The sequence below is a fragment of the Oncorhynchus mykiss genome, unplaced genomic scaffold (assembly GCF_013265735.2).
Source record: "Oncorhynchus mykiss isolate Arlee unplaced genomic scaffold, USDA_OmykA_1.1 un_scaffold_349, whole genome shotgun sequence".
Classification (NCBI taxonomy): Eukaryota; Metazoa; Chordata; class Actinopteri; order Salmoniformes; family Salmonidae; genus Oncorhynchus; species Oncorhynchus mykiss.
The window spans coordinates 20091-39239 of record NW_023493797.1 but is presented as its reverse complement, the minus strand read 5'-3'; the positions used below and the strand labels follow the sequence as shown (position 1 = coordinate 39239).

At 46.3% G+C, this 19149-nt stretch overlaps 2 protein-coding genes across 3 annotated transcripts; one reads left to right on the top strand and one right to left on the bottom strand.

The window, feature by feature from the left end:
• Positions 1-2099: 2099 nt before the first annotated feature.
• On the bottom strand, positions 2100-3032 carry LOC110522964 (ubl carboxyl-terminal hydrolase 18-like). The gene has a single exon (XM_021601418.2). It carries the CDS (start codon positions 3030-3032, stop codon positions 2100-2102), a length of 933 nt encoding a protein of 310 aa, XP_021457093.2.
• Positions 3033-13031: 9999 nt separating this feature from the next.
• LOC118952224 lies at positions 13032-15787 on the top strand. 2 transcript variants are annotated; one of them, XM_036973890.1, is made up of 3 exons: positions 13037-14205; positions 14294-14861; positions 14973-15787. In XM_036973890.1, the coding sequence occupies exons 1-3, from the start codon at positions 13666-13668 to the stop codon at positions 15317-15319; spliced, it is 1455 nt and encodes a 484-aa protein (XP_036829785.1). In that variant the 5' UTR covers positions 13037-13665; the 3' UTR covers positions 15320-15787. The 2 variants fall into 2 exon arrangements, with proteins under 2 accessions (XP_036829784.1, XP_036829785.1); XM_036973889.1 differs by having other exon boundaries at positions 13032-14205; positions 14294-15787.
• Positions 15788-19149: the final 3362 nt, after the last annotated feature.

Here is a 19149-nt window from a genome sequence, read left to right as displayed (position 1 = left end):
AACTGGAGACGCAAGATATCACTATCCTTCCAGGGTACCTGGTGTCAACCGGGGGATGATTCAGCGCAACCAGTGGCCAAACTGTCCAGAGAGATTAAGCCTGGAGCTGAGAGAAAGCGAAATGATTCGGATAGCACACACATTATTGGCAAATCTACTAAGAAAGAAAGGCCTTTTCACAAGACCAAAGTGGTAAATCGGGTTCGCTCCGCTTATCAGTCAAATAAGTCATTGGGTATAAAGTCATCCTGGTGGAAGGGTTTCCTAAAATACCAACAATCAACAGAGAACAGAAGGCAACCCAAGTACAGTGGCGACGATGACCACCCTTGGCTGAGCCAGGCCGAGGAAGTCCCCAGTGAAGAGGAGGAAGAGTGTAATGTGGATGAAAGTGACATCCCCGGTGACGAGTTGGAGGATACAATGGGCTACGACAACAGCGAGGCCCTTGACGAATACGATTACAGTGACCCATTCATAAATGACCAATCTACTGGTGAAGAACAAAGCAGTGAAGACGAAGAGGAGGATGATGCATTCTGTGCTCAGGTGAAAAAGAGGGCAAAAGTGGCTAAGTCTAAAACCAAGAATGTTAAGCGGGGACATAGGCATAACAGCTGGTCACAGTCAGAGTCCGAACAAGAGTCCGAACAGGATGCCCATACCTCTAAGCCTAGCTGTGGTGGGTTGAGAGAGGAAAGGAACATCTATAAGCGCACACTGCTATCCGACTCGGACGATTCTATAAAGCAAGATTACAAGCGTGTCAAACTCACAAAAACCAACCGCTGGCATCACAAGAGAGAATCTAAAAGGAGCAGGAGGGACAAGGGGTGTAAAGAGACGGATCTCAAGTTTGTAGGAAGGAAAGACAAAGCCTGTGCTAAAAAGAGACTGGACAAGTCTAACACAAGGTGTGAAACTGTAAAGACCACTAAGCAGATACAAACCCACAATCGAGATTCACACCAATACAAAAAGAAACTGTCCGATCCTGAGGAAGATGAGGACGACTACCAAGGGGAGGGACCCACTCGGCAGAGAATAAAAAGGGTGCCTTGTTCCAAGTCAAAAGGCACTCGCTCTCCAGTTATCTATACCGACTCAGAGCAGGAGGACATATGCACGCCTAAGAAGATACAAAAAAGCCCACTAGTCAATAGGCCCCGGGAGAACCTTGACAACCCAGGAGCCGCCGTTTCCAAACATCAGCAACTGGCCAACCTCCCAGGTGTTACAGGTTCACATCGGAGGTCGGATGTGTCACAAGTCAAAAGACACAGATTACATGTAGAGGCTGGGAAGGCAGCCAGGGTTTCTGATCAAGCTGCCTGGCTAGCGGACACCACTCAACACGAGTGTTCGGATCAGGAGGAATGTGGAGAGGATCACCATACCAATCCTGCTGAGCCTACATCCGCTGCCAAGTCAGAGTGCCAGTCAGAAGAGAACACGGGGTCTCAGTCAGAGGACGATTCCGAATTGGACTTTAATGATCAACTGGACAAAAAACCTGCAAGGGCAAGGTGTAGCATATCTGAAACGGACTCTGGTGAAACTGAATATTTTGTTTCTATGTGATAACAGTTATGTCTTCCCATATAATAAAGAAGCAGCCTGTACGTGGGCCGAAAAGTGCTTACGTTATACGATATTTAGAGGGGCTGGCTAACAGTGTCTCTGTCTCGCAGTTAGATGAACCGTGTATGTCTTCAGCAGCGCTGTCAGCTATGTATTCAACCTTGCGGTATAAAGAGGAGGAACCCAAGGTTGTTGTCAATACCCTGGATAGGTATCTTTTGAAGAAATGAAACCAATGTGTTTACTTTGATATGGAAATATGTTAACCTGTGTGACTGCCCTATACCGAAAGGTATACCCATCCTTGTATGACATAATAAACTTGAGTTAAACACGGTACATGTTATCAGGATCTATTTGTGTTTGTCTTTGCATCTGTCTTCACCTGAATGTAATCATAGCCCTTCTATAATATAACACTGGACGCTTACAATGGTACTTTCATCACACCTTTATTAGTTGATCCAAGGAAATACAAGGTACACACTGATAGATACTATTACATATGTACAGAACCTTCATGTCACACAGTGGGGTAGCTGTTTATGGTACATGAGCATATAAGCTACGCCATTGTATAGCATAGATCCAGCTTCGTAGGTTGACTTGACATCTTCCCAAGAGCACACTCTGACATGAGAGTCGTCTGCGAGATACCAAATATTGTTGTCGTCTCGCACATAAGCTGTGTAATGTCCACAGTAGTGAGTACCACGGTGGGCTACAACAGCATACAGCTTGTATACAGTAGCTACCGGTGCTTCAGGGTCTTTCATGATATATTTCAGGTCCAGTGTCTCAGGGAAAGCAAACCTTGTGCCCGTCTTGACTATATCAGTGGTATCTCTGCCAATGTTCCTAACACGTTCGATCCTCATACACACAACCTGCGGCAATGTCACTACCTTGCTGGTGATTTCAATCTGAGTTCCTGTGTGGCAGTGTGTACAATGGTAGTCACAGGTGGTGAACGTGATGTCAGTGTACAGTTTTATGTACTGCTGCAGCTCTGTGGGGAGATTATCACCTATCAACACGGTGATCGTGTTGGACTTATTGAGTGTGGACTGGACTGTGTTACAACGGAGGCAGCGCACACGGTTCTCATTCTCAATGTCCCACAGAGAACCTATCCTCTTAGCTATCCCACAGTCGTCTGCTAGAGCGTTGATGATGCACTTGAAGACCACGTCCGAGTCCTCCTGAACATCGAAAGGGGCTCCTCTGTACAATGTCATTGCGTTTACTAGTAAGCTCGGATCACACGGTGACGCGTTGCCTTTGGTCATATCGTAGATGAGACACTTAAGCCTCACTGCCACCGAATTCGGAGACCGGGGATCTTGACCATCAACCTGCAGAATGAACTCCCGTAGCTCACGTGTCCCACACAGCACTTGGACAACGCTGTTGATGCTGCAGTAAGCCCCGTAATTGATCAAGCCGCGCATAGTGTAAGGTGGACAGGGAGACCAATCAGCCTTGGCAGAACAACGACACAGATTCCGATGTGACCCAGTCGACAGCAGTTTAGGATATCTAGTACTTTACGACATTTAGTACTCAGTCACGCTGAATGTCATCACGCTATTGAACAGCTCTCTGAGAGATAACACAGACCCCTCGTGGTTCAGTAGAACCATGAGTATTGTCATCTTGTAATAGTCGAGCGTGAACTCCTGCACGGGTCCCTGTCGCTTACACTTTGTGAACAATATCACAGGGGCCCACTTGGAATCGATATGGGACACTAAGTCGTGTGTGAAACAGCTACCATTGTCAGTCAGTAACTTTGACCGGTCCAGTTGATCTATCCTGACAACCCCAGAGAGGGCAGAGACGTTCAGAGTCACCTTTGTCAAACCCTGCGTACAATCTAATGTCGTCACTTCCAGCCTAGATGATCCGAATATCTTCACCCTCATCCTTAGCACTATGTTCCTAACCAGTGTACTCAGCTTAGTATCACCCAGGCCTTCTGCTGTCTGGTTGCCTCTGTAAGGCTGAGGTTCTCCGTATACCAGCAGTTTGCCGCTGCTTTTATTACGAGCGTCTTCTTCCTCACCCAAGTATGTCAGCCAGTCAGGTATTTCGGATGTGTAATCTCTGAACGTGAAGTATCTACCGATTAGAGTTAAGAGGTGTGGACTTGTCCTTTCGTCGTTATTGAATTGCCGCAACCACCCGATCGAGTCGGTCAGTACCTGCGAGGTAGACGTGCCAGTACTGAGATTGCAAAGCCATTTGCACAGGTTCGAGTCCGGTAAGTGCTTTGACACCATAGTAGTACAGAGACCGGTCAAGTTCTTACATTGGTCACTGAACATCGAGGCCAATGGCTTGTTGAAGTTCCTGCTCAGATAAGGGACAATGTCGATCATCACAGCTCCTTTGCCGATAAGGATATATCTCCATTCGGTCATGTGAGTAGGCAGCAACTGCATATCTAGGGCCTCCTTGAGCGTGAGAAACACTTGTAGCAGAAAAGCGTATACAGAGTTAGGTGAGTCTGCGACGGTCCAGTTAAACACCTGCTTGCAGTCATCGAACAACTGAGCGTATTGGAAGATGAACACATCCTTGCGCATAGAGCACTTACACAATCCATGTCTGGGACCAGCAAATATAAGAGGGTGCATTTGGGTAATACTCTGTGACTGGATGACCACGCTGTCTTTGAAACGTGCTATCTCCTTCTCGTTGGTACTCTTCAGAATGACCATGGTTGTGTTTATCTCCCCCTCGATCCTCTTGCCTCTCATACTCACCCTACCCTCTATATCATCACCGATATCCTGTACTGGCTCTGTTGCCGGTATGCTGCTGGGTGGTTTCTGTGTACCCTCACCACTAGCGTCAGCACTGTTCCCCTTGCACTGGCTGACAATATGGTTGTCCACACTGGCTCCCGCTTGGCCTATGGTGAGGTCTAGAGCCTTGATCATCTTGCCTCTCATATTATTCACCCTACCCTGTATAGCATCACCGACTGCGGCCAGCATGTTACTGGGTGGGTTCGATGCATCCTCGCCACCGGCTTCAGTAATGGGCCCCTGGGACGGGCTGACAATGAGGTTGTTCACACTGGCACCCGCTTGGCCTATGGTGAGGTCTAGAGCCTTGTCAGAGCTATCGCCCACAGACGCTATATTACAATTGCCATTGTTGACTATCTCATCACCCAAATTGCCACAGCTCAACATTTCCTTGATCATCTTGCCTCTCATATTATTCACCCTACCCTGTATAGCATCACCGACTGCGGCCAGTATGTTACTGGGTGGGTTCGATGCATCCTCGCCACCGGCTTCAGTAATGGGCCCCTGGGACGGGCTGACAATGAGGTTGTTCACACTGGCTCCCGCTTGGCCTATGGTGAGGTCTAGAGCCTTGTTAGAGCTATCGCCCACAGACGCTATATTACAATTGCCATTGTTGACTATCTCATCACCCAAATTGCTACAGCTCAACATTTCTGTCAAGTCGTCACTCCATTCAAGGTTATTCAAATCCAGGAGAGATACATCCCTTGACATGTGCCCCGCATCAGTTGTGACCGAGTTGTCCATACCATAAGCCTCCTTGGATTGGACAGGATGAAGTTCATCTGTCAGTTTGTGTGCCTGTTTCACATCTATTATGACGGACGGGTGAGGATGGAGCTGATGCTGTGGACAGTGTTGGTTCGAAGTACCCACGTCTGGATTATCTACGTACACCCCGAGAGCCATCTTGGCAGGTCTGACCCCGGACCGATTGTCTGTTTCAGCAACCTTGCGTTTGCTATACTTGCTCTTGTATAGACTTTCGAGCTCCGTGGCCTTGCTCGAGTACCAACTGTACGGCTGGATAAGATCAGGAGCCAACCTGATAAGGTCTATTCCGTAGTACACTTTGGGATCGGAACCGATCACTGTAACCGGGGATTGCGTCGCCGATCTCTCTTCCACAAGTTTAGTGAGGTCCTTGGGGACACAGTCGTTGGCCACTATCATGTCGGTTGACCTATAGTTCCCTACCTGTACGGACAAGGGCATCTGTGTGGAAGGTGTCTGAGCATCCTTGACATCTATCGCCAAACACTGGTATCGTTTGAGATTAAGCAGTGTGGAAGGAGACCATCTCTCTTGAGGAAACAGGGTAATGCATAGCACTCCCATATGGACAAAAGCTTTGTCCACTATCTTGGAGCCAATGACAGAGAGTTTATTGCGTATGGTCCCCGCGCTGGGCCTTGTGTGTTTGTATTTCGCTTGGAGGGAGCTAGCGTTTAACGATCTCATGTAGCGTATTCCCAAAGTCTCATTGTCATCCGGTCTGTAAACCCCTACCATATCGGATAGATTGGCAGCGTATGTCATCTTACAATATTCGTTGTCCGAACCTTTGTATTGGAACAAGGGCGAGCCGCTGTGTAACTCCCACATCACACAGTACCAGCTGAATATGTCGCTCCCCATGGCCGAGTTCAAGCACCATAGCACTTCGGGAGCCATGTTAGTGCGGTTGCCCCGAGGCTGATCTGGGGTAGAGAAGTTGCATGATGTGCCAAAGTCGCTGATCTTGAAAGCAAATGGTATTGTATTTCTATCAGGCTGGTGACAGACCAAGACGTTCCTGTGCGTGAAGTCCCTGTGCTGGATGGTTCTCGATCGCAAGTATTCAAGCCCCCGGAGAGTATCCAGTTCTACTAAGGGGACTACTGAGGCATTTTGTATACGCCACATGAACTCCTGTAGCGAGAACAGTGCTCGTTCCATGACTACAACTGCTCTACCTCCCAATTGGTAGCCGGCAATGTCACACCAAAAGCCTCCGAACGTGCGGAGGATGTTGGGGTGTTTTATTGACACGCCGATCATCACCTCCTCCACCTGCGAGGCAATGTGCGCGTAGCGACTAAATTCATTGTCTATGAAAGGAACACTCCAGTCCACCATTTCAGGAAAAAGGTTGGTCTTTGCAACTAGGTGATCGTTAACTTGAACCGTCACCCCAAAGCCTCCTCGACCTAGCACCATGTCCGGTCTGGATACCAGGTCTTCTATGTCGAAGCCACATTTCGACCCCCTCGGCCCTGATATGTTAGCGTAGATGCTCCAGTGATGTGCGTTTGCGGTAGGGCTTAGAGGCTTGTATATTCGCCCAAATTTGTCTATGGTCACTTTGGCCGTCCTAGGTGTAGTTGTCTTGTAGCTCATAGTCGAGCAGCCATCTATCACTGGATGGTCCTGCTGAGGCATTGCTTCGATGTCCTCAAGTGTAGCACTCGCAAACGTCGGGAATATGGGCGTCCTGCGTTTTTGGACTGAGGTCCGTGTTTCCCTCATCAAACTGGTAATCCTCGGAGAGTAAGGGGCACTCACACTGCATTTTATCACCCTGAACAATACGATTGAGTCGTATTTACAGCTCATGGTCGCTGGTGCCGAGTGGCGTTTTATGTATACCACTACGCGATCCTTACCCTTTAGCTGAGGTTCGTCTGAGATGCTCACCACTCCGACAGTTGTGAGACTATGCTCTGTGATAACATTGTTGAGAACTGTTACCGTGTCCTCGTTCTGTCTGAAGGTGAATTGTTCAGGTTTTACCCCAAGCCACACCAGCACGCTTTGAACATCGTTATAACACAAGGTCTTAACGTGAAACAAATTGTAACGCTCTACCAGTCCTATCAACCTTTCGGCATTGCTTATGGTTTGGTTCCTTAACTGGTCCATTTCCTTTCGATAGTCCTGACATCAATGACATAGGCTATTGATCTGTAATATATCAGGTGTAGTAAATAGGAGATGAACTGTTCGGTTCGTAGAGAGATCGTGTTCTCTGAACACGCTTCCGTGTCACTGTTTGAGTGCCTGATCGTGGCAGGAGCGCCAGCTACGGGTCTGTTCCAAGACAGTGGGTTGAAGAGTGGAGAAACTCTCCAGATGACATTGCAGGTCTTGAGAGATATGTGGAAGAGAGCCGATACCTTGTATATACCCAGAGGTGATGTGGAATCTCTCCATCACATGGAATGCTGTAGCACTGCGCGCAGCGGAGCACCTATCCCTGATTCGATATTATCTGAGCCTGGCAAATTATCCAGATACTACATATATCTGTTGTTTCGTTACTGTATCACTTCAGCTGGCCCGACGACATACAACCAGCAGGGTATGATGAGTAACCGCATGATCCGCATGGGTCTGTGTGAACCCAAGACAAAAACATTTCCCTTAGGCGATATACCCAGGAGCTGGCTCTTGTCTACAGTGTCTACAACCCTCCCCTCAGCTCCACCTAGCCAAGAAGGAAGATTCACGAATGGGTTCCCTCAGTACCTTCCCCAGCCGCAGCATTCACCTCAACCTCTAGAGAATCATCTGTATCCCCAGCAGCAACATCGTCAAGCTCGGCCACAGCAGCATGTCCGGCAGTATAATGGAGAGGTTGACTGTACCAATCCACAAGAACAACGCCTCGCTTTGCAATGGACCACCAAACAGTTAAATCCAGCTCTGACTGAGCACCAAGCTAGTGAATCCTCCCATACGAAGCCCATGAGGGGTCCAGGTACTAAGCCGAAACCAAAGAATCTGTCTACAGAAGGGTGTTATGACTCAAACGTTGACAGTGAGGAGGAGTATTGAGTCTGTGTGTGTAGACCATGAAACCACAGTACCGGTCCTTAGTCATAGAGTGTCTGAAACAATAACAGTGATGAGGATTATTGAGTGTGTGGGTGGAACATTTACCCAGTGTGGATGGAACATTTACCCATAGTACAGGTGCTTAGTAATGGAGTGTGGTTTGACTATTATATGCCTTACGTACCAGGACTATTGACTGTGTGTGTAGAACATGTAAGCATAGTGCAGGTACTTAGTACTGGAGTGTGTAAGGACCGTCATATACCTTTATGACACAACACAGCCTCTACAAGGCACTGAATGTAATAGCAAACATTGTACAATATCACTCCCTGGGATTGTTCAATATCACTCCCTGGGCTAACCTGGTTGAATAAATGGTCATTGTTTTATGTAATATCAAACAGTCTACAATAGCAGTCCCTGAGTTAGCATGGTTGGAGACACGGTCCGTGTTTGGAGGATATTATTCTTTAAGAACACTAACAGTGGTGCCGACCACCTCAGCGAGGCTAATCACCACAGACTGCAATGGCAGCAGCAGCATCCACGAGACCACATGCGATGGCCTGTACGAGTGAGGTGATACCGTTGGAGAGACAGAACACAGAGTACAATACTTTAAGTATCGAGGCTGCCGCTGGTCCCACCGTTGCCACCCAGCGCAGTAGCGACATGGTGTGTGGTGTCTGTTTGGAGGTGGTGCTTGAAAAGGACAATCCGAGGGAGCGCCGATTCGGAATTCTGCCCAACTGTAGCCACTGTTATTGCCTGGAGTGTATCCGCACGTGGAGAACGGTGAAATGTCACGATATCAAAACCGTTAAAATGTGCCCGGAGTGCCGAACTAGATCGCACTTCTTCATCCCGAGTGATCACTGGGTCGAAGATGAAGAGGACAAGCTGAAACTGATACAGAGGTACAAAGATTTCCTCGCGAGTAAACCGTGTCGATACTATGATCGAGGTCCTGGTACTTGCCACTTCGGCTCAAAGTGCTTCTACAAACACCACTGGCAAGAGGGAGTCCAGGATGGAGTCCAGGCCCACAGTTTCCAGCCCCAGACTATACATCCCATGTGGACGATGGTGTGGACCGAGAACGGTTACGCCTGGCGAATGTCACCTGAGACAGAACAACAGAACACCGGGTACCCTCTTTACCTGAATCAAATGTTGCTCATGTTGATGGCTGATGACAATTGAACGTATTCAGCCTATTAAACGTCTGTTAGAGCTATAGCTATTATCCACAAAGCAACAACCTAGGGATGGACTGTCTTTATTGGTAATAGGCATTTATGAATAGGCATTTGTTGTCATATACATGCAAAGTTCTGTATTCCAACAATAATATCACTTTTGTCTCTTTTTGAAACTAATTGCTATTTGGTATACCTGGGATGATGTTTATTGTGTTGATGTATCATTATTACAAAAAAATAAAGTCCGGACATTGACAAAGAGTTAGACTATGCATTTTTATTGTAACATCACAGCACAAGGACAAGTTCACACATACACCAGAGTGCGGCGACATTTGTAAGTGTTCTTGAAAGAGGTAGCTCCGGACCCAGGGTAGTCAATTCTGCTTAAATCCTCTCGATATCCTTTGGCTCGATAGCTGCGGTTTCTAGGGGTGGACCTGTTTGTATCTGGAGACTCTGAGTTCCCGTTACGCATCCTGTGCACCGTTCTCAACCAGAATCGGCCCTCTGGTCTCCCTTTCCTTGCTCTCACAGGGGCACCCAGTCGATCCTTGACCGATACTCGTGTCTTGCAGTTAGAGACACTTAGGGCTGTGCTACGGGGAGAACCGTTGAAACTTTTGTTCTTGACCCCCACTCGATCCCTTATTGATAGGCTCTTTATCTTGCACGATAAGTTGTCGATTTCCAAGGGTCGTCTTTTCCTTGGGGTAGATGGAGTACATTGCCTCCGATCTACCAATAGTTTCTTCGTCAACACCTTTCGTAGCGTTTTGCACAGGTTCCGATGTTGTGTAGCAAAAGATGCTCCGTAGTCATCCATCAGCTCTCTGTGTGGGATGGCTAGAAACCTATCCAAGGTGACATGCTTGAAGTTGTCACTGTGACAACATTGGTCCCATTCTGTCAGATAGGACTGTACAGCCATGACTTTCAGATGTGGCTATTGTGTAGGAACCTATGTTGAGATGTGCACACTGTTAAATAGAAACTATCTTTGGGATGTGTAGACTTTTATCTACTCTGACTAGATTGTTCTGGTTGGAGACATCAGCCACGGTTGAACATGGTAACCCCGGTCAGAGTGCTGAGACACTTCGGTGAGTTGACCCGATCGGATGTCTTAGACATGGTTGATGAATCAGCCGATCGGACGTTACAGATCACATAGACACATCGTGGGTAGGATGTTTCAGGCTCAGTTGGAGATACGGGCCGTGATCCTTAATGTATTCTCCATCTGATAGCCCTTGGTGAAAGGATATATAAACATACAGTCACAAAGGGCACATACACTTACAAATGTCCACAGATCAGAGAGAGACCAGAGTAGAGTCAGAAAATGGAGCTGACAAATAAATTCAAGATGGCCAACTACCTAATGAGAAACAAAGACGTCTTCCAGAAGCTCGTGGCAGCAATACAAGACCACAAAAACATGCCACTAGACAGTAGACTAAGAGAAACACTACGAATGATGCTTAAGAGGCAGAGGTCAGACGCCTATGTGAAATACCCCGAGACTCTGATCAATATAATGTACTCCTACTTCGGCAGGGAGGTTGCCTGGACTCTTATCGTGGACACACTCGGAAAGCACCATAGTGACTTCAGAATCACTGACATCGAAGCGCACGGCCTTGAAGGGCTGGCTAAGCTTGATAAGTATCGTCCTTCGAACCTACGTTCAATATTGGAAAACACACTGGCCAACCTCAGCCACGCTGATGTGAAGAGAGTGAAACTGTTGCTGTCATGGGAGATTGTCAAGGGGTACAATCATATTCCCTATGGTGTCATTGAGATGAAAGATATTTACTGCCTAGCAGATGAGATTTACTCTAGGCAATTTGACCAAGCAGTCTATGTGATGACTCTGATCCTGACACATATAGAGCAAATGGACCTTGTCGTGGAACTAACCTCGGCGTCAACTGAAAAGAGGCAAAGAACCAGAGTGTCCCCGAACCCAAAATGATGCCCGGTGATAACCGATTGTACGGCTCTCCGCAGCACTGAAAGGTGTTATCTTTGTCATGCCAATATATATGTAACCCATCTTTTGTATACGTGAAATAAACCCCATACCTGCCTTATGTACTAATAGTGCTTGGTTATTGTGTATGTTCATTGTGCTATACAAATATAACCACATTTCATGTTGATGATACACAGGAAACAAGTGTTAAAGGAAAGACATTTACCAACACGCACACTGTACCTCTAGGTAATGACCTGTGTATAGCATAAGACAAGACAGTAGAGTACATCCAGTGTTCGGACACTCTCACCTTCACAATGTTCAACCATGACGAGTACTACAGTGGTTACTGGTGGATTGACAACAAGGACGATTGGCTCAATATCTCCTTAATAGCGGCTCCGTTGATGATTGTTTTTGGTTTAGCACTGCTGATAACTCACAAGACCTGTAGCAAACGGGCATCGTCCCCTATTTACACACCATGTTCGCGTGTACATTCGCTGCAGTATGACACCGTGTATGTCCCCACAACGTGCTACTGTGATGAGGTAAGATGCGATGGGAACGGCCAGTGTGAAGGCAATGTCGTGGAAGCTACAGACTCCTCTGTGATTCCAGTTGTGGTCAAAGGTAACTATATCTCCGGGCCATATATAGCCTCTTGCCTTGCTTCACCTGACACATACAAGTGTGGTTTACTCTCTGTTTCTTACTCATCCCTGTACATCTGAATAGAACCAGAACAGATCGGGATGGTCGTGTGACACCGGGACCCGGCTAGAGTGAAAGAGGATGTGTAGCCCTTCTGAAATGTGACATTAGGCTATCTCCATGAACACACTTCAGCTGTGTAACCATCACTATTTCAACACATATCATATTCATTGTATACTTGATGTATTGTTTGTTCGGACCACCAATAAAGAACACTACCACAAAACCACATTTGTGTCTGTTTATTAGCAGGTCAACTGAGTAACATCACATGCACATTAAATAGAATCACACCGAAATCAAAGGCAGTCTGATGTATCTTGTCTTCCTTGCCCATAGCACATATATGTAACACAAGCAAAGGATAAGTGACAGCACAACCATTATTAGGACCATAGCAAAGCTCCATATGCACAGGTCTGTGTCAGGGAGGCTCTTGTCTGAGTGGTACAAAGTACTGTTATTAGGAACATTGCTTATAGTACCCGACATGGCTGGTCCTCCTTACTTGAGAGACTGTCCTCGTGCCTCTATATATATGATAGAGGCCTGGTTATGTGTACAGGGGTTCACCAGTACCACTTTTCCTTCTTCAGATGAGCCTCCGAACCTGTCGCGTCAGAGGCACAGGCCACACATAGTGTTAGGTCACAATACCTTGGTACTCTAGGATGTAACATTTCCAACTTTTATAATAGCAAAGGTAAGTGGTCACCTACTTGCAATTGTCACAATTGAGTATACGTTGAAATTTTAATCTCAGTTCTAGGTCTGACAATAGCTTCAGGTGGTGATGACAATTCTGTCCTTTCAAAGTGGTGGATTATCACCATTCATATCAACATTCTGACCATATGTCTGTGTATTACCACTACATAAATATAGTAATTCAATGACTGGATAGATTAGACTCGGTTGGATGCCTGTGCTCTCATATACAGGTGCATTTGGTCGGAGGAGTCAGCGTTATTCGGGTGGGCTGTGTGTCAGTGGATAACAAAAAGCATAGATCTCTAACATTGGCTGGATAGGTTAGACTCGGTTGGATGCCTGTGCTCTCATATACAGGTGCATTTGGTCGGAGGAGTCAGCCTTATTCGGGTGGGCTGTGTGTCAGTGGATAACAAAAAACATAGATCTCTAACATTGGCTGGATAGGTTAGACTCGGGTGGATGCCTGTGTTCTCATATACAGGTGCATTTGGTCGGAGGAGTCAACGTTATTCGGGTGGGCTGTGTGTTATTGGACAACAAAAAAGTGTAGATCTCTAACATTGACTGGATCGGTTAGACTCGGTTGGATGCCTGTGCTCTCATAAACAGGTGCATTTGGTCGGAGGAGTCAGCGTTATTCGGGTGGGCTGTGTGTTATTGGATAACAAAAAAGTATAGATATCTAACATTGACTGGATAGGTTAGACTCGGTTGGATGCCTGTACTCTCATATACAGGTGCATTTGGTCGGAGGCCTAAGCTGTGATGTGATGAGTGAGCACCCACTCACTGCTACAACTTTGGAGCCTCACCATTGGGTGAAATAATGATCCCATGTTGGGACCATGGGGCTCTCCCTATAAGAAGTGCCTCAGCTACTCTGTTGAGCCATTATTTTCTGGCTTGTCTACTACTCAGCACCATGTTGTACCTTACCATAGTCATCCGCTGGTGTTGTACCCCACTGGACCACATCAACTTTATCACGGATAACATCACAAAGTGGTATATGAACAGGTGGACATACAACGATACTAGACATTTGACAGTTATCTGCATTGAGATTGAACCCAAAGGGACTACCAACTACATAACCCAGTTAGTACGTTTGATGCAAAATCTCTGGGTTGAACCGAATGTCAATGTGATGGAGTGTGGAAATGTGGATACGTTGTTGGGAAACAAAAATGCGTTGGGTGTTGTTAGTAACACCTACAGTGTCACCCATACTGACAGTAGGCCAGGACTCAGTTTCTACAAACATTTGAGTAACACAGTGGCATTAGTGAAAGGGTACGACTGGACGATACGGAAGGGATCGACCGTGGCGGACAAGTTGACGAACATGAAGCTGCACTGTCAACATGTAAGTTCCTAAACCTTCTAATTACTTTAAACGTGAAATGTCTCTGTTTAGGCCTTTGTTAACAATTGTTTGTATGTGTGACCCATAGGAACCGCACTGTGTCACTGTTGTACTGACTGGGTCATCAACCAAGATGATAACAGTGCAATGTCAACAACCCCAGAGGATATACGACTTGATGAAGACATACGGGATTAGATGCTCCAACGTCTGGGATTCCAACATAGCACTGTCGGCAATGGCTCCTTGTACAGCGCTGATTGACCACAATATGATGCTAATATATGCAGACATGGTCCCCCACACTGATAACATCTGTCAGGACACCAACGTCGACACGTTCTACCACAACATGAAATACATCACAATAAAAACAAAAGGCAGAGTACTGAGACACAGACCCTACACAATGCCTCTTCGCAAGTCGGTACATCTGCCACCACAGCCAACCAGTCGTACTAACACCATCTCAGGGGACTCTCTGTCCGAGAGTATACCACTTGCCCTGTACTACAGTGATCAATGGGCACGCCTAAACACCGTTATGGAGTCAGATGGTCGATTTGTTTCAAATGTCCAGTGTGTATCTCCACATTATGTGTCTAAAGATACATGTATGGTGGAAATTGAATCAGACCAAAACGTTGTGCTTACAGGTAAGCAGATCATTGTACATAGCTATTGTAACTATACCCTGCAATGGACGTTTCTGTACACTTCACTTTCTGTACACTTGAGTTGTATAACGTATGTTTCTATCCTTATAGCGCCTGATGACAATGATGATTTGGACGACATATACCGAACCCCGTTTTCCTGTCTCTGCTGTTTGGAAATGTCAAACCGCTACCTTACATGTGGACACATCATGTGTCTACAGTGTATAAGACGTATCAAGAAAGATGGTGTCCTTCAGTGCCCAATGTGCAGAAAACAGTCCACCTGTGACAGACCCCTTATAGGAGTACCAGACTTTGTATTTACATGTCATGCATGTTCTAGTAAGAAGGACTGGGTTGGAGACTGTGGCCATGTAACATGCAGATGCTGTAGCACCTGTTCTGAATGCTCTACATCCTTTACGAAACTCAGCAAACTGTATACAGTAGTGTAAATGACATGTACCCATAATGACCCTATTGGCAAGGCTTGTAATTGTGCAATGAAATGCTTTTATTGTGTCATGTACCATTGCAAAAGACAACATATTCCATATAACATTCTATGACCCTGTCAACATATAATGTAATGTTTTTTGTATATATTACCTTGTAAAGAATAAACTGTTGTATTGTACTTGAATAACTTTGAAAAATAAAAACATTTGTATATGACATGGATTACCTTGTACAAATAAACTACTTCTGTCAACCACTTTGTTGTAATGTTGAGTAAGGACTTTGATGAACACTATCCAACTATAACTCACCTTGTAGTACAATGTGACTAGTTTCAATAGTATCTACACTATGTGTTGGGTTGGAAAGGCCTGGACCTTGACAAGAACCATCGGACATGTGTACAAAGGCCTGCTTGTTTACCTGGAACTGTGATGTGAAAGGTAGCCTTGCAAGGTTGTATGTGTAAAAGCCTTCACTTTTGACAGCAAGCAGGTAGTAAAATTTGGCCCTGTTCTCTCTGTATACTATGATGGTGTACACACAAGTGCTATTGTCTTTAACTCCATATATCTCATGTTCATCCCCTGGGGCCCAACAAATAAAAAGCCTACATCCCAGTGTCTGAGAGAGTTGTGCCATCTGTGAGCAATGACAGGTGCTTTGGTTATATTCTGACAGGGCCTTGACTACATTTTCAGACACCTCTTCAGATACTTGTAACACACTCAATAGAGTGTCAATAGGCTTGTCATATCCTAAATTGATGAGCTTTAGATCTTTGTCTATCAGGGGGTGTGCTAAGTAGTGTGGAATATGTCTCCTAACAGGAGTTTCATTTTCACCGAGTTCTATGTCAAACATGTAGACATTACTGTGCTTACTGATACAGTCGTTAACAACAGAGGGGTTACCATTCTCCTGTCTTTTTAGTTGACAACAGTCAACAATGTTGTTATGGGGGGTATATTGGGACTCGATCTTCACTGGAAGATTAGGCTCTTCTTGCTTCTCTGGTTTCACTGTGTATTCCGGGTTCGCTTCGTGTTTTACTCCACTCGTGCACTCTTGCTTCTTACACACAGGGTGGTCATCTGAGCTCCTATTCAATACGGGAAATGTACATGACCTGCGTTTTACTGGGGTTTTGATGGCTCTTTGTCTTGTATAACTACAACCGCTCACATCCATGGGTCGATGTTCCGAACTCCGACTTTGTATGATGTCGTGTATCTCCTGCTCATAATCTTTGAATAGCTGACCGGTATCGGCCGCAGTGTCCATATCCTCTTGATCGCTGTGATCGTCATCACCCTGCTCCTTAATTACCTGGATAACTGTTCCTTTAAGAACCTTGCGGATCCTTTCAATCGAGGCTGCTTGCTGACATCTTATCCTACATACCACAGTGCTATGGTCGCAATTGGCCATTTGAACATGAAACAACTGATCCAGTGAATGCAATGTATTTTTATACATGTGCAATTGCTTGTTCCTGGTCTCTAGTTCCTTATCCAGTGTGGCCAGGGTCTGACTGAGCTCCAGGTTGCTGACAGTACATTTGCGAATGGTGTCAGTAAGCTCTTTATTTTTTACTTTCTGCTGACATAGACCTTCCTCTAGCTGATCTGTTGCGAGGTGTGCGTCACGTAGGTCTTGTTTGTGCCTAATCTCGGTTTCTTTTATACGAGTCTTTAGATTTGCCTCATTCCGTGACAAGGTGTCCTTATCCATTTCCAGAGTATCTATCTGCTGTTGAAGGGCATCCTTGTCTTTTAGATGGTCTCTCTGCATCATGTCGATTGTGGAATCTGTTTTTTCGACCTGATTGACTAATCGCTCTACTTTCGCGCTCCAAGAGGACCTCTCGTCCTCCTGTTCACTTACGATCCTGACTATTTCACTGTTTAGGGTTTCCACTAGACTCTGCTCTTTGCCGTACAACTCTTGTAGTTCACTGATGCGATTGTTATTCTCCAGCGATGTCCTCTTGATTTCATCTTTGTATAGTCCTTCAGTTGTAGCACTTTGTAGCATGATAGACAGCTCACGCTGTAGTTTTTCAATGTCTTCCCTGGCCTTGTTGCACTCGGATTGCAATCGGACATTTTCCTGCCTAGCGAAGGTGAGATCCTTTTGATGTCCTGTGCTCTCAAGTAAAAGCCGGTTAGTGGCGGTCTGGATAATTGCGACGAGAGCACACACTATCTGGACTACAAGACCCCATTGAACCTTAAGACACTCGCCAATGTGAGGAGCCGAAGATATGTTCCCTCTGTCAGTGGACAATTTCTCAAAAGCGGTCCGTATGTTCTTAGTTTTCAAGTCTATGGTATTATCGGATTGGCAAAGCAGCTCTTCTAAGACAGGTTTCAAATCGCGGGTAACATCTCCCTTTACAAAGTCCGCAATGTACTGCAGCGCTTGGTCTGCTGCTTTGACATGTTGTGGGCCTTGTATAAACATTGTCTGTCCAAATATATCCCTTACACCATTCCCCAGTCTACGGATGATGATATCGTAACAGCCGCACAGCTCCATAGCTAAATCGAATCCTATTACATCCCTAGCGTCTGTGCTCTCAAATAGTTGGAACCACTTAGCCAGCTCTTCGAAATTATTCCCCAGTGCCTCTACTGCCACTAAGGTCTCATTGAGGCTGCTAGGTGAGGGAGATCCTTTGCCCGGGTTTGTGGTGATGGCAGGCTCTGTACTAGATGTTGAGGGCTCCTCCGTAATGTCCAAAGGGAAGAGTTTTGATATGATACTCAACAACTTTGCATGAGAATCTCTGCCAAAGTCCAATCGAGGTGGAGTATCTACTGTGTTCGACGCCTCTGTGGTGTGATCCTGACAGGTAGAGTTCCCAGAACCTGTGTTTACGGACCCTTTCTCCGTGCGTGTAGTACCCGAGTCTCTCACTTTGTCTCTGTCGACAGTCCTTCTGCCATGACCACCAGCCAGGGTCAGAGTCTTCTTTGTGATTTTTCCTGGTGCTCTTTTGCTTCTTTCTACATTTGTCTTTTTGTTCTTCTCGTCTCGTGTATGTTGACGAGATTGTCCCAGAACTGTATTTTTGTCGATGGTCTGCTCTGTTACCTCCTTTGTCTGTTTCCTGACCCCAGTAGCACATTTCTTCATCTTCCCACCACGATGCAATCTGCTTTGCTCTTCGTTCACACCCGGGGGTGATTCGTGACGCTGATGCTGATGTGACGACGTCTTCTTCTCCTTGCCTTTGGTCGACCTCTTCTCCTTCTCTCCACTCGTACTCTCCCTTCCACTTGTCCAGTTCCCATTGTTCCTCACAGCTTGCTCTGTAGACCCTTCGGTGATTGAGACAATATCTCTGTTCTCGTTCTGCCTGGTAACGGGCTTGTTTGTCCGAGCCAGCCTCAATTGATCCATCTCGGTTATGTCGGGTGACGGTAGCACACAGAGTTGTGCAGATGCCACCCAGGAGCAAATTGTCTATCTGTAACACAGCTGACACTCTCTTGGGTCTTGACTCACACACCATGGGCGATATTCGATAAGCGTACCCACAGCGTTGACACAGCTCGTTCTTCTCTCCTTCACTTAGGAGTAGACTAACGTCGACTCTCAAGGCCCTTGACTGTTTGTCTAGCTCCTGTGACCAACGGTCCAGTGCTCCACAACACAGGGCCGTGAGTACGACTGCCCAGTAGGGAGCCTGTATATTGTCTTTGGTAGCACTTTCCTCTGAACATCTAGTCACCTCTAAACCTGTGCACGTGAGCCTTACGTTCAACCACCGAGCGGCAGATGGGACTGGCGCTAGGTCTGTCTGTTGGTTAACAGTTGC

What these genes read in the sequence shown, in the direction of transcription:
- LOC110522964 (XM_021601418.2), bottom strand. Translation starts at nt 3,032, where the DNA reads ATGCGCGGCTTGATCAATTACGGGGCTTACTGCAGCATCAACAGCGTT.
- LOC118952224 (XM_036973889.1), top strand. Translation starts at nt 13,666, where the DNA reads ATGATCCCATGTTGGGACCATGGGGCTCTCCCTATAAGAAGTGCCTCA. An exon ending in TGAAGCTGCACTGTCAACAT is followed by an intron (nt 14,206 to 14,293) that starts GTAAGTTCCTAA and finishes TGTGACCCATAG; the next exon opens with GAACCGCACTGTGTCACTGT.